The 25,651-nt window shown below is 33.2% G+C and overlaps 1 protein-coding gene across 3 annotated transcripts in view; it reads left to right on the forward strand.

Annotated features, from left to right (window-relative positions):
• The window catches only part of LOC128985388 (mitogen-activated protein kinase kinase kinase 11-like), an 86,696-nt gene extending 62,661 nt beyond the window's left edge, over positions 1-24,035 (forward strand). The window contains exons 5-14 of one of the 3 annotated variants that reach the window (XM_054404838.1): positions 3,841-4,054; positions 6,232-6,333; positions 10,693-10,836; positions 14,976-15,195; positions 16,422-16,519; positions 16,925-17,130; positions 17,343-17,470; positions 17,970-18,196; positions 19,556-19,756; positions 20,221-24,035. In XM_054404838.1, coding sequence (XP_054260813.1) covers positions 3,841-4,054; positions 6,232-6,333; positions 10,693-10,836; positions 14,976-15,195; positions 16,422-16,519; positions 16,925-17,130; positions 17,343-17,470; positions 17,970-18,196; positions 19,556-19,756; positions 20,221-20,462 — 1,782 coding nt within the window. In that variant the 3' untranslated portion in view covers positions 20,463-24,035. The remainder of the gene's footprint in view (positions 1-3,840; positions 4,055-6,231; positions 6,334-10,692; positions 10,837-14,975; positions 15,196-16,421; positions 16,520-16,924; positions 17,131-17,342; positions 17,471-17,969; positions 18,197-19,555; positions 19,757-20,220) is intronic. The other 2 variants (XM_054404839.1, XM_054404840.1) reach the window with 2 other exon arrangements.
• Positions 24,036-25,651: the final 1,616 nt, after the last annotated feature.

Consider the following 25,651-nt stretch of genomic DNA (forward strand, 5'->3'; position numbering starts at 1 on the left):
AAACATGTGTTAGGTAACAACTGGATTTTCTTCTTCTACCATGAACTAGCCTGATGAAAGTGTAAAAACTAGTTTGTATGATTTTTATATTATAATATTTTCTAGTAAAAAAAGTGAAAAGCTAAACCAATAGTCTAATTATTTCAAATAGTTTAAACAAGAAGAAATGTGGAAACTTGGAAGAAACTTGGTAATCTCCATCTTATTATTACAGACAATTCTATTTAGGTGTTGGACAATTTGAGAACATTAACCTAATTCTGAGGTGGATCGAGTAGCCTCCTAGCTGTTAAAATTTATATTCTTGATTCAAGTAAAGACTTTTATTTTAGAACAATCTTATCCAAATTCGATATAAAATTATTTAGTAAAAAAAGGAAATCAAAGGCTAAACTTTATTATCATAAAAAAAAGTTTCAAATTAAAATAGGCTATTAGCAAGGAAATTGGTAATAAAAGAGAGTTCCAAGCACGAACCTAAAAACCCTGAGCTTGCACTAGTTCAAATTCTATTGGTCGTCCCCTCCCCCCTCACCAAGACGTACTACTGTGTAGCGCTCACGCTGTAGGCAGAGCCCGTGCAGTACAACTGCTGTTTAAACAATAGCTGTTCGGTTTTTTCCTGGCTCGGTACTAGTATATTTCTGCCCCACCATTCCCGAGCTAAAAGCGAACGCTTGTTCCATAAGCATGTTTCCTCTGTATCTTACTTCTCTGTGTACAGTACAATGACATTGTTAGATGCAGTAGACTCCGTTGTTTGAATACATTTGATTTGTGCGGCCTTCAGAGTAAGACCTTTGACAATTCATAGAGCTAGACATTTTATGTTAAAGATATCGCCAAGAATGTACAGTAGTTGAATTGTGCACTGATGTAAATGTTTGTCAGATACGCCAACTTTTTAACCAATTCAAACTGGTAAAATCTATTTCGGTTTGGAACGTATTTGTTAGTTTACATATTAACTTATGGTTTGGTCTTTTTTAAAGAGGGAGTCTACTGCAGCAATGAATTCAAACAATCTTGTAATCCATTTGTAATAATAAATTTTTCTTTGAAACAGAAATATGCAAAGACTAAAATAATAATTAGCCTGATAGTCATAATATCAACCTAAACAGCGGTTTAAAGTATTTTCTCTTCTTTGAAATTTTGCCAGGGTTAAGGAGTTAAATTGTGTAGGTTTCTACAGAAATGTATGTAAAAAATTAATTGAAATGAGATTGTTTTGCAGTTCTTCATGTTTGTTATTTTTGTAGGAAAGAGCACAATAGTGTCTAATCTTAATTAAAACCTATACCTGAAAATTTTGATATATCTTGTTTATTAGAAACAGGTATGTTTGTGTTTTAATAATAGAACCTATAACTGAAAATTGGTAAATTTGACTTCTAACATAATAATTAATTTGAGAAGTAAATTAAAAGTGTTCTTTAGCTTGAATGTCACTCTTTTAAAAATGGCGTAAACATCTGTTTTCCTTTAGAATGCACTAAGGATTAGTATTGGCCTATTTGGAAAAAAATATTCTGGAAAAATACATATAACTAAACTAGTTAGTAAAGTAAATCTGAGAATATCCTTAAACAGGTATTCATTCAGAGGCTACAATAACACCACTGTATTAGTAGGCTAATGGTTGTGACATTTAGTAAGGATAAAATGGACATCAGTGCAATTGCAATAGATCCATTTGCTTATTTGTGTGATGAAAGCTATTTATACTCAATTCTCTTTGTCCATCACATCTTCATTATCTTGTTCCTAATGTGATTCTTGTTTGACGCTTACAAAGGCTTTTCGCTCAAAGGAAGAGGTGAGCTTACGATTTCTGCAGTTTTGTTTCACTATTTTTATTCACCCACATTTGTGTTATTTTGTGTGGTGTTTTTGCCCTAGATAAATTGTTTGTAAAGTTTTGCTCTGAAGTTTACTGCAAATATTGTGTTATGTGATGTGATCAAATTTGTTTATGATTTTAAATGTGTGCATGATTGATTGTTGATTGTGTTGTTGTGATGGCTTAGGTTGTACTTAGTTTTCTGTTGGGCATTGGATTGATGTAATGTGGTTCCTGCAATCTTGCATTTTAATTATCTGTTAGAAAATGTTGCTAGGCTCTTATTATTTCTCGCTCTTTTTAAAAACCTTTACACCTATAAGTTTGATAAAAGAGGTTTTGTGCTAGCTGCTTTATAATGTATCTCAGCTTTACTGATATATGTTTTCTTTGTTATATCCTTGGTTTTAGTGTTTAAGCTATATTCACAGATTAATCACCAGTGTTCCTCTGTTACAAGACCGTTTCTCAAATTGGTTGAGGCAACTTTTAACAGTAAATAGCTTAGGGTTGTTAAAACTAAAAGTTTTGAAACACAAAGTGTACAAATCAATTTTTAGAGACTCAAATTTAAATAAAGATCAGCCATCTTTTAATTTCATTTCTTGTATCTCCTTTCCAAAATTCTGCTAGTCTTTTATTGAAAGCAAAATTGAATAAAATGACCAACTTTTGAATCATTTTTAGACATTGTTTTTGCATGCCCAATAATTTAACATCCTGTTAATGTTGATGCTACAAACAAAGTCAAACCACAATTATTATCAGTTGTAGGGTAATTTTCCAGTGGTTGCCCTATCGTAGATAAAACATGCTTTAGATTCATATTTTGCACATCTCACCTTCATCTTAACCTTTGCTGGGTTTGTTATTGTTAAACTTGCTCAAGTAGTTGTTCACCTAATTACCGATGAAGGTCAGATTCAAATGGCACCTCACACATATGTTGTGACCTTTTGTAGACATTCGACATTTGTAGACTTTGAAACCTTCACCTTCACTAACTAGTTTAATGTTGCAAGTAATTAATGTTTTGTTTTAAATTTTTAAAGTATGGTGTTAGTTTTGGGTTTTTTCTTTTAACCTTTAATGGTAACAAAAAAATTTTTAAACTCCTAGTTGGTTTTTGTAGACTAAAACATATTTAATGGCCACTACACTGTCATCATTTGTATCTTAGATGGTGGTATTTAGTGTGAAGAAAAATGCATTATTTTTGTTGGCTTTTAGTTTATGTGAGGGGCTGAGGGGTGTGCATTTGATGCAGGGAGATAGGGAAGACACCGGCTGATGAACACTATTTGCCCACGACGTTTGTATTTTGTCACATTATTGAAATTCTAGGTGGCATTTATAATTTCCAGTCATCTTGACCTGACCCTACTTAATGAATGTATTTTGTCAGGATATGTAATGCAACACAGTTCAACCTGCATAGTTTAGCCCCTAAGCTGTGGATAATGTAATACTCGCAATACTGTCAAGTCAAGTTCTAAATAATTTACATGAGGATTTTACACAATAATGTTTGAATGAATATTGAAGTCCTTGGCTGGACTGTGCTTTGATGGAGCTAACAATTTCCTTATTGTGCCATAACATTCTATAACCTCTGTCTGTATATTAATTATTTAGACCTGATCGATAGTTTGGTGTTTAATATATCTGATATAGTTTAATTTCATATCAAATGTAAGGGTTGATCCAACTTAAAAGTATCAGCATATATTTTATATGAAACTATGATAACCTTAACTAATAAGCTGTTAAAATTAAGGAGAGTTTGCGGGGGGGGGGGTGTTGGTAATGAGGGGGTTTTGTTTCCCAGTACATCCACAAAAAAATATGGGTTTGGTTGGACCGCAATTTCTAAAAGCGTTAAAAGCTGGCACTGTCATGTACAGAGCAACAGATACCGTAAACTTAGTGGGGTCCACATAATCTTAAAGTTGAATTAACCCAATGAGATATTCTACTAAAGACAGTTTTTCTCTCAGGAATTGCGATGCAGAGAAGAGGAGTTGACGAGGGCTCAGTTGGAACAGAAGATGGTTGAGCAGAAGTTACAACAGCGAGAGGCGGAGTTGGCTCGACGAGAGATCGATCTGCTACAGAGAGAACTACACATCATCATCACACAACAGACACCTACGCCCAAGAAGAGAAGAGGGAAACTGAAACAACCCAAGCCGCAGATCAGCTTCCCTAGTGGTGAGTGTTTGTTTATGCCTGTGTTCTCCTATTTTCAATGGAAGAAGCTCAAGAGCAACCTTTTAAAAGAAATCAGTTCAAAAACTTACATTTTTGCTGGAGTTTTTTTCCGCGGAAAGATTCCAAAGATTTTTGTTTCTAATTCCGGTTCTAACTCCCCATGAATCGATTCATCGATAAATGAAAACTGACAGGTTATCAGGTCCCGAGTTTGCGAGACAATACTTTATCCATCTTTAGTGCCCTTGTAAAAGATAAATTAATTAATCAACTATAGATACTTGATCATCCCAGTATTAGCAGTCTTGCTTCTTTTTGTGAGGTTAAATCAAATCAAATTATCTCTATTCACTTTATACATTTTATATACATGAATAGTGTTAAAGCATAAAAAATTAGTTATACAATTTAATCTAAAAGACTTAACTACCTATACAGTTTCACAATAATTTTTTAAATAAATAATAAATGAAGAATGGTTACGAGAAAGTTTACTAGTGTTATATTGTGTCAGATTTTTAGCTAACAATTGTTTGTTTGTCAAAGGAAGGGTGAAAATAGTCAAGAAATAGTTACATATTGAGATGGGCAGAGCTCAAAAGTTGGGAAAACTAATCGATCATTAAAAAAGGTGTAAGCAATGAAATTGTTAATGTTACATGTATACAGGGTGTTTTTTTAAAAACTTGCATCTTTATTTATATAAAAACCGCAATAGATAGAAATATGCAGTTTGCGGGAATCATCTATTGACGTAGGGGGCCCAATTGTTTTGAATTCAACGTTACATTCACACTCCCCCCCTTTCCCTCCCTGCCCCCAACTTAATTTTTTTAAACAGCAAGGTACCCCTTGTGACATATCAAATGAAAGAGCATGAAAAAAGAAAATGTTTGATGAAAAGAAAATGAAAATCGGTTCATAAATTTGCGAGATATTTCCCCCCCCCCTTCCCCGGAACTTAATTTTTTTTAATAGCAAGGTACCCCTTGTGACATATCTAATGAAAGAGCATGAAAAAAGAAAATGTTTGGTGAAATTTATTTTTCATTTGATATGTCACAAGGGCGGGTACCTTGCTATTAAAAAACAAGTTATGGGTAGGGGAAAAGGGGGGGGATTATCTCACAAATTCATGAGCCGATTTTAAATTTTTTTCACCAAAAATTTTCTTTTTTCATGCTCTTTCATTTGATATGTCACAAGGGGTACCTTGCTTTAAAAAAAAAATTAAGTTCCGGGGGTGGGAGGGGGGTAATATCTCACAAATTTATGAACCGATTTTCAATCTTTTTTCATCAAAAATTTTCTTTTTTCATGCTCTTTTATTTGATATGTCACAAGGGGTACCTTGCTATTTAAAAAAAATAAGTTGGGGGCAGGGGGGAAAGGGGGGGAATGTGAATGTAAAAACGTTGAATTAAAAAAAATTGTACCCCCTACGTCAATAGATGATTCCCGCCAACTGCATATTTCTATCTATTGCGGTTTTTACATTAATAAAGATGCAAGTTAAAAAAAAAACACCCTGTATACCTAAGTGCTCCATGAGTACATCAAAACAATTTTACTCATTAGATTTATTTTTGTAATATTTATTCATTTTCTTGTGATAAGAACTGTTTGACGCAAATCCACTTTCACTGAAGTATCTAGATAAATATACTTTACACCAAGTACTTGCGTCAAACGCTAGAGAGATTTTCTTCTCAAGTAGTTGGTTAAAATACTCAATACTTGAAACAAGTTTTTGTCTAAAATAATTCAAACCTTGTTGTACAAAACTAGTTTGAAAAGAGGCACTTTTTAAAACGAGAGAAAATGTTGCTCAGTAAATTGTTTATCTTAAGTTATGTTTATGTGACAATCCGGCAGTCACAAAAGTTCAAAGGTCAATGTAATACAATGTTTTTAAAGAAACAATCAAAAACATTTTTATATTCAAACAAAATTTGTTAAATGTAAGGTTATTCACAAAAAAACAAATATTGGAAGTAGCATTTCTTTAGTCTTTAGTCACTGTTCCTCTACTTGTAGGCGTTCATGTTGTTTAACTTGTTCACTAATGTAGATAAAAGTGATTTGTTTAGTCTATTTGCAAGTTGTTCGATAAAGAGTTGCAAAAAACTAAAATACTGTTGTTGGTTGCATTTATTTATTATGTTGTTCGGTTGCAGATTTCAGACACACCATCACTGTGCAGCACACACCCAAGTCACACCCGAGTCCCAACTCACCACCCGGTTCACCCAGCATCTCTCGGCTGAGGGCTATAGCTCGTGAGTTTCTACATTCCCTTAGTGTCATCTCTGTAACTCACAAGAAACTCGACTCGGAAGATAGCGACTAAATAAGCAGATAACACAGACTTGGGGAGGTCTTCAATTAGAAGTTTTACCCCTTTACTTAGTAAATTTCAACTGCTAATTTTACTAGTTTTTCTTCAAAAATATGTTTGTCTTTGTAGCATTTTCCCTTATTGGTAAAGAACAATTTAAATATCAACTTCTTCTCAACTGATTAGTAAAGATCAGTAATTAATTTATTGAGAGATTGTGGACTAAAATTGTTTTTCAAAGGTAATCTACAAATATTCTATTGTGAGATAGAGCATGTCAAGTTAAAAGTTTTAAGTTGTTCTTGACTTATTTATAGAAACCACTACAGTTGGGGCCACGAAAGTTTGCAGTTCACAAGACAAGGCTAGTGCGACGTTGCCATATCGCCCTTTGATGACACTAATTAAAATACTAAACAATATTTTCAAATCAGCTGGAATTATTAGATTTGGCAACACCGCACTGTCCTCATTGGCTCCTTCGAATTCACGTGGTAAATAGGCTCCTCTCTCAACTGCAAACTTTCGTGGTCCAGACTTTAGGTTCACTTTTTTAAACCCTGTGTTTAAATAATTGTGATTTTTTCCAATTACAATGGTTCTTTTCTCCAAGTCTGTGTGGGTTTTATTATTATTTCATCTAGGTTTTATCAAGCTACAGCGGTTTTCTGAGCTACTTGCTAGTTCTCTTAAAACTTTGAACCACGTTCCTAGATATTTGGAATCAAGCTAACATAACCTATAATCCCAAAAGTATTCTTTAAAACTCCAAAATTAAAACCAGGCAATTAAGTATTGTGCCCATAGTATGAACTATCATTTTGTTTCTTCTTGATAGTCTAAATTCTCACAAGAATATTTGTAAAAGACTCTTTTAATTATGATTATTTGACTGCCCTTAACTGATCCTTCTATTTTGGATAAATTCTAACAAAGTGCAACAGTACCATTTACTGAATTTTTCCCATTTTTCAACAGTTTTTGTATATTTATTGTTTTTAAGGCAGAATGAAACACAGATGGGTTTTGTTTCCAATGTCTTTATATTGACGATAGTTATTTATAGATTGTTCCTAAACCATTTAAAATGAACATTGCTGTAGATAAAGTCAGGAAACCGCTGTCTAGTTTTATATTAAGATACTTCCAAAAGAAAAAAACATCAAATACAGTAGAATCACAGATTTGACTAACTCAAAGAGAATTTTATGTAAAAAAAATGCATTTATCTACTACTAATACATTTATCAGAATGATCAAAACACCTAAATGTTTTATGAAGTCTACTCTTTTAAATAGGCCTCCAATTATGAAAATTTTATGGATTGCATAATCAACCTATAAAGCTCTTTTTCCCAGAACACACTATTTTCTTGTGGTGACTGTTGTGGTTCTACTGAAAATAAATATGCTAATTTCATTTTTAAGAGTTGTTAGCCTCCGGATTACGTTTGAATATTTATAATGGTTTAAATACCTGCATTCAGTAATCCATTATGCTGCTTGTGGCAACTATAGTTTCGCCCAAAATATTACATCGGACAGACTTCACGCTCCTTCAAGAAGAGGTTTAGAGAACATATCCCCAAGAAAACTACAGGCCCACAAACTTCAAATTTCGCAGAGCATTTAATTTCACTCAACCACAACTATGTAAACATAAATAGTAATATGGACGTTTTACATCTTTCCCAAGACCGATCAACCATTAACACTTATGAAGAATTTGAAATATACAAGGCAGTCAAAACAGATGGTCAAAATGTTTTAAATGACAAACTCTCATTTCAATCGAATTCCATTTATAACACCGCAATCAAAATACTGGATGGGGGAGGAGGAGAGAAGGAATGAATGCGAGCCGGCAGTGATAAGGAGACAATGGCTGACGTCATACCGTTAGACCACTGACCACCAGTTCGAGCTACAACTTCCACCCGGTCGCGTCACCTGTCTCGTGTTCCCGAGTACTCGGTATTTTTAATTTTAAATGTTCGTGTCAATGTATGTTTTCGTGTGTTCGTGTTTTATGTACTTATGACGACCTTCATATATGGAAGTGAATAACGACGCCTTGTACGGCCTGAAGATGGTTCCCTGTGAACCGAAACTATAGTTGCCACAAGCAGCATAATGGATTACTGAATGCAGGTATTTAAACCATTATAAATATGCTAAGACTACATAACAGATTATTTTACAAGTAGAACATACAGATATGACATGTTGAAAATGTTTAAATGCTATTTTCTAATGATATTTAGATCTGTAAGAAATCTGATAACCAATATTTATCACATAATATGTTAGCTCAAATTAGTTTTTAATTTGTTTGAAAACAGGACTGGATTGTTGTGTAACTTCACCAATCATTTACACACCTCAAAAAATGAAGAATACAATTCAGATAAATCATTGTAGTCATCACTTCTAGTCTCACAAATTAAAGTTACCCAGAGATAATTTTACTAAAAAATTTTCCATCGTTTTAAAATTGTTAACTATTTATGCTCAAATCTAATTCTTTACTTCACTGATCTCAACATAATTATGCTTGCATAATTATTATAATGAAGTTTTCAAATTCATTTTTTGTTCTTATTTGTTAGCCTATTTTAATTTTTAAAAGCATTCTGCACATCTACAGGAAAATATCTTTCCAACAGTATGCGTAGATTTTCCCTGCGATGCACACGAGCTGAGAAAAAAGGTTTTAAAGAAACATGCTTGCCTATTAATATATAGATTATGTTTGTTGCATCATAAGTGTTTTTCTTTAATTATTCAGTTTTGAACTTTATTTGCCTGTAGCATTTCACTATTTTATGTCGTTGTTTTAGTTTTGGGCATGATTTTCATATTATTTTTAGCATGTCATGTTTGTATTTTTGCATGGTTTTAGTATTTTAGTTAGGCTAAGTATACTAGAGTTTATCATAGTTTTAGTTTGTACATCAAATCTGCAGTGTACCTGTTAACATTTCTCCTATTTTAACCTTAGAATCTCATTGCTTTTTTGAAGACTTTGCAGTTGTTATTTAAATATTTAGATCTTCTTTTGTGTATCAATACACTGCTAAGGTGATTGGAACCATTTTTACAAGGGAATCCGTTGAAATCTGCTTCAAAATAAGTGCCAAATAACAAAAATCCATAGTATCCAGCATACCGTCAATTTCTTTTTATCAGAAAACTAAATAAGCTGAAAGTGTTTTATTTGTATTTTATCTAAATACTAAAATGTAATTACTATATTTCTCTTACAGTAACATAACATTTTATTAGTTCTCACCTAGACTAAGCGCAATTTAAAATACAAGTTTAAGAAGCAGTGGGATTCTGAAGGCTAATTCATCTTATCATTTTTTACAAGAGTACCATAATATTTCAAACTTGTAATTATAGTTTTCATCATTACAGTACAAAACCATTTATTTGTTTATACATCATTACAGTTTTTAGCTAGTTTTAATGTGTTTTATCTTTGTATAAGGGTTTTCAGAGTTGTTTATGGAGATAGTATAGTATAGAGTAACTTTACCACCACTTTTTACAGATTTAGGTATTACAGCTAAATTAGTTATAGGGATTTATTTTACTCAACATTTCATCCGCAACTCCTAAATTGTTTCCTCTTACACCTTTTCATACTTTATAGCAATCATTAAGTATCAATTGTACGTTTGTTTTTCCACCTTTTAACCATTTATAATTGTAATAACATTGTTAGATATTTAAAGTAGTCCTCAATAAATTTGATTTCTACTTGATCAAAAAACAAAAAAATAAACCATTTCTGATATGTCAAATGAAAATATTCGGGATTTGTCCTGTACCCCACCCCCCCCCCCAAAAAAAACGAATGATAAAACTACCATTTTGACCTATTTATTGAATATCAAATATTCCAAGTAAATGTCTTAAATATTCTAAATATAATACACTGTTTCCAGGTGTAACCAATATACCATTTTTGATGTCCCATATGGGAGAAATATATCGTTCTTTTATCTCCCAAATGTACTGTTTACCAGTGTCCCGAATATTTCAACTAGTCTATACCAAATAAACGTATTACCAATGTCCTAAAAATTCCAAGTAAAGGATGTTTTTTCCTTATACCAATATTTCCAATGTCCCAATCATTCAAACGTTCCTTTTCCTGATGTCCTAAAAATTCCAAGTGGACTGTTTTCTAATGTTCCTATTATTCCAAAAATACCGTTTTCTGATGTTCCACCCTGTTGCGGATGGATGTAGTAGTGGTAGTGGTAGACTACAGTAGTGTGGCGCTGTCTAGTGCCGGCTGACGGAGTGAAAGGCAAGACGTGGGGTCCTAGCACGTGTCACCAGCGGGAGAGGGGCCAGATAATGACCAGACCCAAGCGCTGGAGCAAAAGTGCGCCTAACTTGGAGAAGCCTTCACGCCCCCGTGCTCTGTTAGGTGAGCGAAGCTCCATGGTGCAAAGGTGGCGGGCTTTCTGCTCTAATACTAACCGAGTTGCTCACAGTAGTTTCTTTGTACCGCTTCAGAGTGAGGAATAGAGGTTCGTCGAGGTTTATCAATGTTTTTTCCGATTAAAATAGATTTTTACTTGTTATATACTGGGTAAGCTAAGTACCTAATCAATTTAATTATAGGTGTGCGATTTTTTAGACGAGCTTGACCCAATAGCTTGAGTGATGAGATTTTGACACGTTTGTCGTATTTAAAGGCTCAGCTAAAAAATTCTTCAAGACTATATATTTTTTGTAAAAGCTCGACTTGAGCTAAGTTTGATTACTAATCTCAGGCTTGCACACCTCTAAATCCAATCATGATTCAAGTTTTTTTGTTACATGAAAATTAATTATCCTAGTTTAATGGGTATTTTATTGCCTATAATTCCTCTCAATAAATATAACGTAATGGTGTGGAATTTTACATAATTTGTATTGTATTCTCAATTTTATTATACATGATATTAAGTCAGTATTGGGAGTTCATATTGCACCATCAGAAGTATTTTTTAATAGTAAACTGTTGTTCAGTTTCTTTTTAACACTACTCCAAATAGGCCAACAAAATCTGTATACAGTACTACTTTTTAACTTTGCTAAAACTGTGAATTAATTAAGTATTGATAGTTTCCTATGATACATACCTATGAAAAAACTATTGGAAGGGTTTTTTTTATTCCTGCATTGCTTGCTTCAATTTTATGAGGTGTTGGGTAATATAAAATTTTATTAAAAAATAATTTATAAGTAATGTTATTTTTATGTCCAGATTCACTGTTTGACCTTCGCATGTAGTGCCTAGAAGTTCCAAAGATTACAAAGAGGAAATGGATATTTTAGTTTATAAACTTTATTTTATAAAAAGAGTGCCACACTTTGCTGAACTATTGTAGTGTTTGTGCTTGTATATTGTTTTATTACTTGACTTTTCCTTTATTATTGTAACTCACTAATTGCCTTGTTTTGGTGGTGGTATGTAGACAAATAATGTATTATGATATTTTATCGCTAATAAAATTTTACTTTTGAAAATATTTTGTTCCACGTTTGTTTTATTTTTTTCACTTTGCACAGCTTTTGTTAGTTTGAGTTTGCCGTTTTATTTTTGCATTCTTGTAGTCATATATTTTGTTTATATGTGTTTTTTTTAGTTGCACTGAAACTGAGAAAAGTGTAATAGACAACTTTGGTGTCATAGAAAAAAAATATAAATGAGCTCAGATTTATTTTTAAATGGTTATTTTCTTGAAAGCCGACAACTGTGCCAAATTTATAATTTCAATGAAACCCATTTTAAGGCTGAACTATTTAGTATTAAAAATTGTCATTGACTTCAGTTTTTCATTGGTACAAATAATTGCAAAAAATTAGAAACAATACTAATCCAATATGTTGCATATGTATACATACAGGCTTGATATCACCAGAAAGTGTTGAAACCATGATTGGTGATGGATTTAAGGCAATTTATTTAAAGTGTGTTCGTGTAAAAAATTACTATGGGTATAATCATGATGAAAAACACTCACCAAGCTCAAACTTCACTGAAGCTTAATTTAATATTTCATATCAAACATTATTGTGCAAGAGATTGTTTGAAAATTACAATTTTAGTTTGATTATTTTTATTCAAAAGTTGTAAAATTCTTAAGCACATGAACAATCAGTTCAAATTAAGTCTAACTTGTTCAATATCATAGTACGGTATACTGCACAATGAATATTAACTTTCCTAAGAAATAAAATAATTATAGGATTATTTATGTTATGACAATTTATAAATATGGCAAACACAATTTATGTTCTCATACAAAATTATGTGAGGTATGTTATTTGTTTGGTTTGGTCACAGCATCATTCGCACAAAAACATAAAGAATTTTTGGTTATTTAATATTATATTTATATAAATAACCAAACAATCATCAAGAAATGTCAAAAATCATGGCTGAGCTCTTAATTTAGACCCTTGTTTGGGAATTTAAAGGGGGGGGGGGTACCTTTCTACGCTGAAACGGTCCAGCCCGCATTTCCTCCAAAAATTGACAATGCTGCCATTTGGTAAAAAAGTTTGGAAACCACCGAAGGATCACAATACGATCAATTCCAAAGGATTACATTTTATTACATATCTGCTTCAAAATTATCTGAAGAAAGGAACAGAAGAGTAAGTCTTTCCTGAGGAAGAACAATAATAAAAATATTGTGAAGAATATTAGTGATATTATTATTATTATAAATTCATTACTGAAGCCTAAAAAGTTGGATTCATTATCTTTTTATAAAAATGGTTTGTCCGTCAATAAATAAATATCCAAATAACTGTAATTGTGATTAAAAACTTAAACTGCTACTAACCATTTTAACCTAACTCAACTAAAAGTAAATTAATGTGGCAAAGGTAAGTTGGAAAACACTTTTCTATCTATGACTATAATTAAAGGGACTTGATCTACTTTGAAAAAAAACAGCACAATAAATTTAAGTTCATACTCCAAAGAACATAGTAGATATTAAACTAATTGTTGACACAATTTGAAGGACCTATTAAAAACACTGGGTGGTTCTAAAATATTGAATTTTGAGGTACCACTTTATACACCTAAAAATCCTTCTTTTTTAGCGAATTTCCCATATAGGGAATAAGCTATTACCGTAGTACTCATGGTAAGACCTGGACGCGGGACCTTTTTTTTTTTTTCGTTTTGAGGTCCCTAGAGGCCAAAAACACCATCCGTTCAAATTCATATATATATATATATATGTGTCCGTTAGCGCGATAACTCGAGCAAAAATGATCCGATTTTGATGAAATTTGGTACAAACATGTAAACCTACATTTATTCGAACGAGTTCGCGATCCAGAATAATCGGACCATGAGAACAGGGGTTTATGGGGGGTTTTATGGTGTAAAAATGGGGTTTTCCCATTTTTGACCCTAAAAATATAAAATTTTAGAATTTCTTTCCTAACCATTTTGTAGAGCTTAAAAAAATAAATAATTTAGTATATTGAAGCATTGTTGTATGCCTAACGGTCACGGAGAAAATTAAAAAAAAATGCAAATTTAAAATTCCCATGTTATTCTTATGGAGAAAATGAAAACTGTTGTAGTTTACTTGTTTATGGATATATGTTGATCAAATTTGGCAAACTTATTTATTTCATCCTATACCATTGTTGTTTGGTCAAAAAACACTGTTTACCTTCCCCGTAGCAGCAAACCTAAGCATTCGTTATAACTAACGTTATTTAATTTGAATAAATAAAATATGTCTTATTTATGGAAGTATTTTAGTAAATATGTACGGTAATCAGACAAGTTGAAATTCGCTTAGTCTGCAGGTTTGCTGCGGCGGGGGTATTCCTTAATATTTTGTTTTTGCCGTACTGTTTTTTCCGACAATATTAACAACTGATCAACTCTACAAGTACAAGCTGAAAATGGTGTTTTAATATCAAAACATGTCCTAAATTGACAATAAATGTTATTGAGCTGTGACGGGATTACGTAAGTAATTTAGTCTTACATTATGTCTTCGAGAAGAGATTGACCATTTAAACTGATTTTATTACAAAATGAGGATTGGGTGTCTACAACAATAAAGGAAGATATAGTTCAGAATATTACAAAAAGGTACTGGTAGTTTTTATAAATTGTTTAATACTCCTCTGGTTTTTTAACAATATTGCGGAGTTCAGGGTTCTGTCCTGCTACTGACTCTGAGCAGACATATAGAGAGAGACATAAAGTTTCTATATGTCTGCAGTTAAACTTTGTATACAATTTACAAATCTCTGATTACAGACAGTGGTCTTATATGCATCAGAATGACATTCTGAAACCTCAATTTTTTTTACATAGATGAAAAATGTATACTTAGAGTAAAGTGTTTTGTGACAACTGTAATTTTTTTCTTGATTTTGTACGAATATGTTTCGTAGAGCTATTTCCTAAAGTGTGAACATTTTCTTATGAGACACCATGTATTATTTGTAAATTACAATTTACTAGGAAACTGTTTATGCCAACGATCCCCCTTCCAGGGGTAACTTTAGCCATTCATCCCTGTGTGTTCGCAGATTACATGGGAGGCCCCAGTGAAGGTGAATGGGGCTACGACAGTAGTTCACTGGCGTCACTGATCAACGGCCTGGCGGACGTGAGGAATAAAGGTCCAAAACTGTCAGTCGTGGAGATGGTTCTGTACAACATGGCTGCCATGTTGGCTAGCTTTGCTGCAGGGTATGATGTCAGACTCGTGAATACCTTCCCTATACACCCTCGCCTTCAACCTGACAGGTAGAGTGAACATAAAGCCTAAAGTAGGCCAACAATCTAAGTTATAACATAACCCTTAGATTCTTTTATGATAAAAAATGCTTCTTCACCTTCGTCAAACAAACTTTTGCCAATGAAATCAATAAATTGGTAATGACTAGTTTTGCAACAATCACATCATTGTAAAAGCATGCGCAACATGTCAAAATAGCAAAATAAATATATTACTTATGTCATCTCACAAGACAATAACAAAAACAAAACCAACAATCTCATCTTCTACTCATATGCTTATTTTTTTCCTAGTAAATATTGGTGGTGATCATTATTGTTAAATATTATAACTTAACCAAGAAATTAATTTTTCATCATACTGTTCGGAAAACAGCCGTTTTTAGTTCTCTAAATTGTCCGCAAAATCATCGTTTTCGACTAACTTCAAATAGGGAACAGAAAAAATATATGGTAACATTTTTGGTTCGCTAACCTCAACATATTTTGTTTATGGCACATTATAATAATGTTGTTTCCTATTTAAAACACGAAAACACTGCCTATCATACTATATTTTAAGTTATGTTTTAAAAAACAGAAATGTAAACATTGGTTATGACTTAGTATAACCTCAAATTATGTGGTCTAATTTTGTAACGATTAGAAGGTTATTTCTACAGTATGATGACAAATTGTTGTTCATCACACAAAGTGAAATTGTCTTTTTTTCTAATCCTAATCTAAACCAAGTTTTTGTAGTTTTAAACTTTTATCCAATTCTTGAAACTAAATGATTTTTTTGTCAATCTTTCTATAATTTGGACTTATTTTTACTGGATACAAGAAAAATCAATTATTGTTATCAGATCATATTATATTACTCTTATTGTGATGTGAAGGGAGTGACCTGGAAGGGAACGAGCTGGTCTAGTGGTTAGAGCGTGGGATTTCGGTCCCTGAGCTCCCGGGTTCAAATCCTGCCAAGTCACCAATGGATTTTATCTATACTCCGTTCACACAGCCGTGGCACTTGACGGATTAGGACACCCTATGGAAACCCTTGGGGCCTCCTAATCCCTCAGGTGCCACGGCTGTGTGAACGCACTATAAGTGATAATGCCGCAACCCCTAGGTCTAGCCTGAAGTAATGTGAAAAACAATTCCGGGCTCGTGCCTAGCGTCCTAGAACAAAAAAAGTGATGTGATGCATTTTTTGATTTGCCCAATATTTTATGTTAATGTTTTTTCTGCAGGTTAGAGGAGGAGGCGGAGGAGCGCAGATGGTGGCTGGACTCCAGTGGAAGTCGTAACTCTCACCTCAACCCTGACTATGAGTTCTCTAGTAGTTCTGGTAATAATTACAGCTTGGTTATTTTTTACACTAGAAACAACCAATATGTTCAATGTTCATGTTATTGAAGACATTCTTATTAGTAAAAAACAAAAGATCTCACAACCTTTTTGGAGGTTGTTCTCAGATGAGATAGAACCTAAATCAGCAAGATTAGTACACAGATTCTAGATACTAAAGTGTCGTGAAAACTTGGTTTTTTACTGTGATGAAAAATGTCTGCAACAATCTATTAGATTGTTAAATTAGATTGAACCAAAATCGCCATCACAACTTCAAACAAAAGAGTGTTATGTTTACTACATGAAGCAAAAACATCAATTCCAATCATTACATCATTAATGTTTTGTTTTTCAGTTAATTTTAAGTTAACTATAGTGAACTACAATGGATGTTGTTGCGCAGGTTACCCCCACAACACGTACCACGGGCCAGCCAAGCACTATCGTCCTCTGCTCAACAACCTTGCCCTGGCGGAGCCTGTAGGTTGGCCGAGTGATTCACCACAACACTCGCAACACTACACGCCATCCCCTCTCAAACAGCTCACCCCTGCACCAGCACCATCGCCTCGCCGCAAGAGCTCCAGTACTAGTATTGAACCTGCGGAGGTTAGCTGATAGTTGTTTTCTAAGTTTTAAGAATTGTTGTAGATATTGCACGCTTACCTAGAAAGGAGTCAAACAAAAATTAAATTTCTTCAATTTTGACATTATTAATCAAAGTTTGAGTTTTAATAAGTCATATTGTTTTAGCCCTGATAGTTTTATATATATTCTTTGAGAAATAAAGTTTATATTGGTACAATGTTTGTGAATGTCAGCAGGTGTCATACCCCCCTCCTCCTGCTCCCAGTGGAGGTATGCTGGAGCTGAGGGTGGGGCCGGACTACTACAATGTCCGAGACTATTACAACCCTCCCAGCGAGTACAGCACTCCCTACGCTGACAGGTAACTGCACAAGTTCCTTACTCCACTTTTCACTTTTTACTTATCTGCCCGTCCTATGATAAATCATTTTTTATATGTGCATATTCATTTTTTTAAGTACCTGAACTATCCTTATACAGTATAGCTCTGGTAATACTGCACATTTAATATTAATATTATAAAACTAGTCTTGGGTTTTTGGGTGTATTTAGCATAAACGGTTACTGTATTCAAATTAAGATTCAATGTGTTCTGAAATATTTATTGACAGCATTCCATTGGTTTCCTTTTAATGCTGTTTTGTAGGAAGAACGTGATTGAGGGAATTGATAATGGGTTTTGCCAAGATCGCAGTAGATAATTATGAATACTTCTTTGATCGTTGTGGTCGCAACATTTAGCCATTTACAGTTATAAAATTACTTTTAATGCAGTTTCACAACATTTCTGGCTGACCTGAACAATCAAAATAGTTCTAGTCTTTAATGTATCAACTGATTACTAGTGTAACTCTGTTTAGGCTCTACCCAGAGTTCAGCGTGGCCAGTGTAACATCGGTTGGTGACTACGGGCCGTACGCTTACGACAACCCTAGCAGTTCTGTAAGCAGCAGTACGACTGCCAGTGCTAGTGGGAGAGCCAGACATACAGCTCAGTACACACACAGACGCACACCTAGCAATGTCAGCAACACATCTAGTTGCGGAGGCACCAACCCGACCTTCAGTCTGGAGGGAGAGGCTCCTGGTAATCAGTCCATAGATTTACTTTGAATGCTGGTGTAGACCCTTTATTTATACTAGTGTCCCTGTTGCTCGAATTCGAGCAATTGCTAAGTATTACAGGCATTATTTTAAAACGAATAACAGTCATAATTTCTGATGACTTTAAAAGATTCAACTCAATGATTAAGGAAATACTCAAGATGTACATAACAGATTATATCAATTTATCCAGGCTCTCTCGCTTTTTTCCATTGTAATATTTACGTTAACTCAAATTCAAATAGTAAATATTTCATTTCAAACAAAAGTAAATGTTTGTAGCAAACTGTTAAATTAGCAAACTTATTGACTGTTTACAATTAACATATGTTCTTCTTCTCAATTTTAATTTCTGGAGTTTCATAACAATGTTTGTTTCCCATTTTAATCTTATGGAGAAATACAAAACTTTAAAGGGCCCCAGGGCCTCACTCTCTAATTATTTTCGTAAAAAAGAAAGTTTCCTGCACAACTTCACGTTACGCTCTTTCCAATGACACCAAAAAACATGTCAATCGGTTCAGTAGTTGCGGAGGAGTAATTGTCACAAAAAAACCTGCTTGCGTATTAAATAAGTATATAGATATAGATGTTCCAGCTGTAGAAAACTATTTAGTCAAATAGAACATTCAAGGTGGAATGAAGTGCTACTTTTGCTCACTCTGAATCTTGAACAACAAGATTTATGCCTACCAGTAGAAAAGAAAAACCAGTATTTATGACCACAGAAACATTACTTTCAGCAACTTTTGTGAACAAGTAGCTGTAATTAATTGTTAGATATGTTTTATCTAAAGATCAAATTTTTTTTTACATCATTATCAGTGTTTTATGTTAAGACTTCAGTGGAAACAACAGGTTGCTATTTATAATTTTGCTACTAGACTTCCCTTATTTAATTCATTGGTGATTTCTATTGTGTGTGTGACTTCGAATTAGACCCTTTTACTTCAAACTTTTATGGCTTAAGGGACAGAGTTCACCTTGACACAAGAAACAGAAAACTTAAATATGTGTACAACAATTTAAATATTCCACTATCACTTACATCACTAACCAAGGAAGGAGTGAATTTAAAACCCTCCTCTGTTGAAAATGTCAGTAACATTGGAATATTTAAATGTTTGCATATAGTGTTTATTTGCCACCGTTGACTCTTTACCATTCTAGGTTAGCTTGTTATCCCAGAATGTGCAGTCAATTACTTACTTGCCATAGTCATTTGAGTGATTTTCCTCTTGGTGGCCTCTTAAACGCAATTACTCAAAAATGTGGATGAGAATAAAACTTCAAACTGTTTTTTTCTGGTTAAACATGATGATAACGTTAATTGGTATTGCAGGGGAATACCAGCAGTATTACACGGCCTACGGTTGGTCGAGAACCCCAGCAGTCAAGTCGAGTTCCCGCCAGAACTCTATAGACTCCACAAGTTCCGAGCGTCCCATGACATTGGAAGTCGGAGGGTCTAGACTGCGCTCTAGTCTCAAGAGATACAACTACTCTCGCAACAACACTGGCGGTTCATCCTCCTCTGGACCAGGTAACCCAAAGTTATGGTTTTTTATTTAATTATGTGAGATGTTTGGCGTAATCTAAGTTTGAATGAGAAAGCTTAAAATTCTGTACAATTCTCAATATTTATGATTTCTGAAGAAATACTGTGGTGTCACAGAACTATGGGTATTTCTTGCTTTACAAAAGGAAAATTTACATTTATCATTTTTTTACCTAATTGCGATGTATTGTGGACCGAGAGACAAAGTTGGTAGCTCTTCTGGTGGAATTTGAGTGAAAATCCGGATTTCAAGGAAAGTCCAGGTTATATGTGTACAATGTACTTGAGAATTGCATGGATGTAGAGGGCTATAACTGTTAAAAAAGTATTACATTAGGACAATTGAGTTGAAGGATATAAAAATACAGTACAACTGTCTTTCAGAAGGACGATAATCCTGTGGGAGTTCATCTAAACTTGAAAGGTAGTTAATGTTACTATTTTTACAGGTACTCCGACCAACCCTACACCCCCGGATAGCTTGACTAGTGAGGACTCCAGCTATGTGTCTGCTAAGGAGTCATCATCCAACTCCGTCTCTCGTGTGAGGTTCTCACCCATCACTGCTACCAACCTGCTGGACTTGCCCAACCCCGCAGACGTCCCTGCAGGGCTGGTACCCCTGCCTCGCCCTCGGGGACCCTCACGACGACCCTCCGTGTCGGAACTGGAGAGAGACTTTCTATCATAGCATCACAACTGGCGTTAGGTCTGCTGTGCACTTGGAAACTGACAAAATCTTGGGTTATTATAGACATTTTGGAAGACTTTACTTTTACTGGGAAGATTTAGATTTGGAATCACATGGATTTTAGTTTTTGGAAAAAATGCACCAGCTGAAGAATACTAAAGGGAGGATGGAATGGATACACAACTTATTCAACCGAGAAAAGAATTCCAGGCAGTTAACAGCATACAAAAAGTCCACAACACATTGATATTTCACCCCTAAAAGGGGCTTCTTCAGAATAAAGCATAGAAATATTCTACTACTCATTGCTGTTAACTCCCTGGAACACATTTATTGGGTAAGTTAGCAGTGCGTCCATTTATTCTTCCGTTATGTTTTAAGTTTTGTTGGAATTATTTCAAAAAGGGATAGTTTTCCTAGATTGCCTGAGAAAATTTAAGTTCAGTGATAATATACTCAACATTCTTTTAATAGATATATAAAAGGTTAGACATTTAACACTGATATTTTATCCTGATATAGGACTGCTTCAGAGATCGTGCTGAAGAGAACAATTTTTTCCTTCAACCTACTCTCATTGCTTTTAGCTGAAATTGAACACACAAACTACAAACTGTAGGTGTAAAGGTGCGACTGTATAACTTACTTATACAGTTCTGACAGAAATTAATTTGGGGTTACCTTAGTATATTTTGTATACATAACCAAAACAGATACTGGTTGATCCCATCAGTTTCCAAGTGCAAAGGCCTGAGAATCGCACAGCCACAATACTCTATATCTAGTCGGTTTTAAACAGCTTAGCAACATTGTGTACAGTTATTACTGATAGGGAACTCACAGAATATTATATATTTTTCCATGTTATCCCTTCTATAAGCTTGCCTTGTAAAACACCACGTTTATCACCAAATTTGTGTTTCGCCTCTCCGTTAGTGTAAATAGTTTTCTAATAAAAAATTACAATCGGCTAAAATTTCTTGTGATGAGCTTTTGCTTGGTCTTAAGATTAATTTTTAAATATACTTCCGCAATTTTACATGAGAAAGGCATGTGGTATGCCTAAAATTATTACCTACGAATGAATCATCAGTATCTTTCAAGTTAAGAAAAAGACAGATTATACTACAAGGCTGATTTATAAGTCCTATAGCTTTTGAGTTATTGATTTTATAGTTTTTACAAGATTTTTATTTATCGACAGATTATTTGCATGATAGTTTTTTTTTTATTTTGACTCGGTTATTTTCAGTTTTATGGTATAAGATACTATGTGCAATAATTTATGATTTAATTTTTGTACTTTTTTTACTTGTGCAATATAAAGAGTATTTTAAAGATCGATGTATTAAGTCAGTAAATTATATTAATCAACCCCACAAAGCTCTGAATTAATTGTGATGCAATCATTATGTTCTATTGTTAAGTACCTTTTTATATGGTATAAATATTAAACTCGTTTAAATAACTTAACTAATACTAAAGAAAAAGTTAGACCTAATTCCAAATTTTTAGTTAGTTTTTTTAACCATTAACTTGGGGTGTTTTAATAAAAGACCTCAGTTTAAGATTAGTTATTTAGGTTTGAAAGGAAGATTATTGTAAAATAGTTTACATTCAATATTTTTTTAAGTTAGGGCTGGCACTATTTATAAACTAAACCAAATCTTTGTCTCAATGTACTTGATTTTTAAATGTATAGATACACAATAACATTTTATTGGATGTCATGTAATATGTAATGAAGACATCAGTACATATTAATGAACTCTGGAAGTTTTCATTGATCACTAATATACCGTAATCTTTATAGTAATATAGTTTTTCACTGTGTACATTTTAACATTCAGAATGAAGTATGCATTATTAAAGAAAAAATAATAATTTGAATTAACCCCCTTTTTATTTTTTGTATTTTGAAGCCTCGGACCCTAATCCCTTCCTTTCAAACTTAAACACTTTAATTGTAAGAATTATTTTTGTCAGCCACAAGGCTAATTAATTAAATAAGTAAATCAATTACTCTAAGACTTAAATTTAGTTGTAACAATATTTGGTTGTGTTGGTTAAAATGTTTTTAAGTCATGATGCATTTTGTATTAAATCATAATACTCTTTCGTTTAGTCGAACCTTTAGTGTTATTGTTCCAAAATAGTTTGTTATTTGCAATTGTTTAATTGATGCTTTAATAATATTAATTACAATTCTGATTATGATGAAATTGCCATAATGGTGATACTGTATATTAAAGTTTACAAACAAATTTTGAAACAAATGCATGGACAGGTTCATTATGAAAAACCATATTTTATTGATAAAGGTTTTTTTTGTAGAAATTTTTGTTTTGTTTAGTTTCAAAGGAAACTAATCATTTCAAAGTGATAAGGGGTTTAATTTTAGTATTTGCCAGTTTTAACTTTGTAATTAAAGTATTTCATTTGTTTTATTTCATTTTACCAAACAGTATTTAAATTATATTTGAACACAGAGTCAACTAAAGGGTGAAATTAGTTAAGTTGACATATTTCACCATTACCACTATGATTTTGGAAATTCCTGTGTAATTTAATTGTTAACATTTTATATTTTTATCAGGTCCAACCTGTATTTCAATGAAAGTCAATCATTTTACAGTATTATGTAGGGAGAATGAGAGTGAGAAAGAGAGAAAATTATTAATGTTTTATTTATTCAAAATACATTTTGTATTTTATATTTACATACAGAGATTATTTTATAAGTATTTATATTGTTTATTTAGACTTGTACTCTAATTATTGTAATTGAGATTATAGTTTCAATTGTGAAGTTTTCAAAAAACTTTCTTTAAGCTTTGTTATTTTTGTTTTATTTACCAAATAGGTTTATCAAAGTAATAATACTTTTTTCTACTGCTCATATGTACACATTTTTTTTTGTATAATAAATCCTTGTGTTGTGAATTATATAAAAGTGGCACGAAGTACTTAATATTTATGTTATTTACCACAAAAATAAGTTGACATGAAAAGTAAGTTACTAGCGTAATTCTTTTTTACTTTTTTGTATGACTGTGAGTCGTTTGATGTTAATGTTCACATTTTGCAAAATTAAAAGCATTTGCACATAACTCACTAATATATTTTATTAAGTAGCTATAAGTTTTGTAAGTATGCTTAACTTAATTAACCAGATAAGAAATTACAGCAGACGACTGATTTGACCGTCGGTTGTAAGCAAAGTTTTCAATTGAAATGACAATATAACTTTCCCTCACAAATCGTAAAACATTCCATTTGTTCACATTCCTAAGAGATGTGATACCGTGCCATTCCGTTGCACTTAGGCTCTTTAGGTTGTTGAATCACTACAAGATATCGTACCTAGACTAGCTTTAAATGTGCTCTGTAAATATTAGATACACTTTAAACCTGTATATATTATAAATTATTGTGTTGAAGCAATTTTTTTTTAAAGACTTGTAAAATTTATATTTTGATTTTGATTAAAATCAAACGTATTCATAGATTTGTGGTGGTTCTGAAAACGATTTAGGTTTATTATATTCATTGGAAATAAACCGCTCATAAGTATTTGTAGATTGTTTAATTTCCCCACCTTTCTGATGTCTAACCCTATTTTACAATTGATTTGTTTTCGCTGTGTTTGATGAATCCATTAAAAAATAACATTTTGAAGATACAGCAGTCAGATATTAACTTGTTTCCTTTATTGTAAATCTACTTTGAGTTGTATCTTTGTTGTATCCAAAGTAGGGTGAGACAAAAACATCTTTATATAGTATGCAAATCTTAATTTTACATACACTGATTTCCAAAACTACTGTTCAAAGAAATATTCAGGAAATCATCTGATTTGTTTACTTTACTAAATGGATTTTGTGTTACCATATGTCTTTGTAAATTTACAAGTTTGTTTACATTTCAGTCTTGCCACACAAAAACCATATTATTAATACAACTTTTTTTACAGGAGTGTGAAGATATTATATTAAAATACATTTATAAATATATGCAGACTGATAATGTAAAACACCAAAACTTGACTTGTTGGTTAACAGAGAATGAGGTTAGTTAGTCAGACCAAAATTCACAAAAAAAACTTCAGCTGATAACATTGGCACCAGTGGTTCAATCTAAAACAATGAAATACCATAATGCACGTAATGTCATATGTCATATGGACTTTCAAATTTGATAATTTATTATATGGATAATTATTTAGAATTGTGGGAGGATGAATAAGTTTTAAATCTAGTGTCTCATCTCAAAAGACGATTCATATCTGGTGTCGCACGTCACATAAGTGCACATATAGTTTAGAAATCTATATCTATACTTATTTAATACGCAAGCATGTTTTTTGTGACAATTACTCCTCCGAAACTACTAAACTGATTGACATGTTTTTGGTGTCATTGGAAAGAGCGTAAAGGCTAGTACTCACTAGGACACCCGGTTGCTTATCAACCGGCGATCTGGTTGACGAGCGACCAAATTGCACAAATATCGCCGTGTGTGTACGTGTCTGTCAATTTGGTTGACGGCGATTTGTAGGTTGCCAGGCAACTTTTTGGTTTTCGGACATGTATCGAAAACCTGGGGGTTTCCGATCAACCATTTTATTGCCGGGCAATCAGATTTCTCAAAAAACTAGAGTGTGTACGCTTCAGCGACCAAGTTGATCAACTAAAGACGGCTAGCGCATGTACACTGTTTGTGTCACTAAACAGTGCTAGTGCTAAACGTGGTCTCTTTCAAGCTAGCTTTTTTTCCTTATGAGGCGTCACCAATTGCAAAATGTGACGGAAATTGTCGTCTGACATCCTCAAATAATTCTTGTAATCCTGAGGATTATCATCTCGCAAAGTTCGTAGAAGTGCCATGTGGCTGTAACTGTGTCTGCGTTGAAGCCACTCTTTAGCCCAAAATCTTTTGAACAATGTCTTCCTTCTTCTATGGTTACTGCAATTAATTAGAATTATAACTGCGGCAGCAATCTCTTCTTCGTAGGTGGGCATGTTGTCACAACACACAGGTCAGTGCAACTAGAGCTCGAACCAGATTCCAGAACCAAACACAGTCCATCCCCGCCAAATTTTGATTTCCTGCTCGGTTGAAAGTGCTAGGTATCTTAGTGTGTACCCCCCAGCAATAAAACGTTCAATCATCAACTTAGTCGCTCGTCA

The sequence above is a fragment of the Macrosteles quadrilineatus genome, unplaced genomic scaffold (assembly GCF_028750875.1).
Source record: "Macrosteles quadrilineatus isolate MER2022 unplaced genomic scaffold, UCM_ALF_1.0 Scaffold_2__2_contigs__length_208266976, whole genome shotgun sequence".
In the NCBI taxonomy this organism is placed as follows: domain Eukaryota; kingdom Metazoa; phylum Arthropoda; class Insecta; order Hemiptera; family Cicadellidae; genus Macrosteles; species Macrosteles quadrilineatus.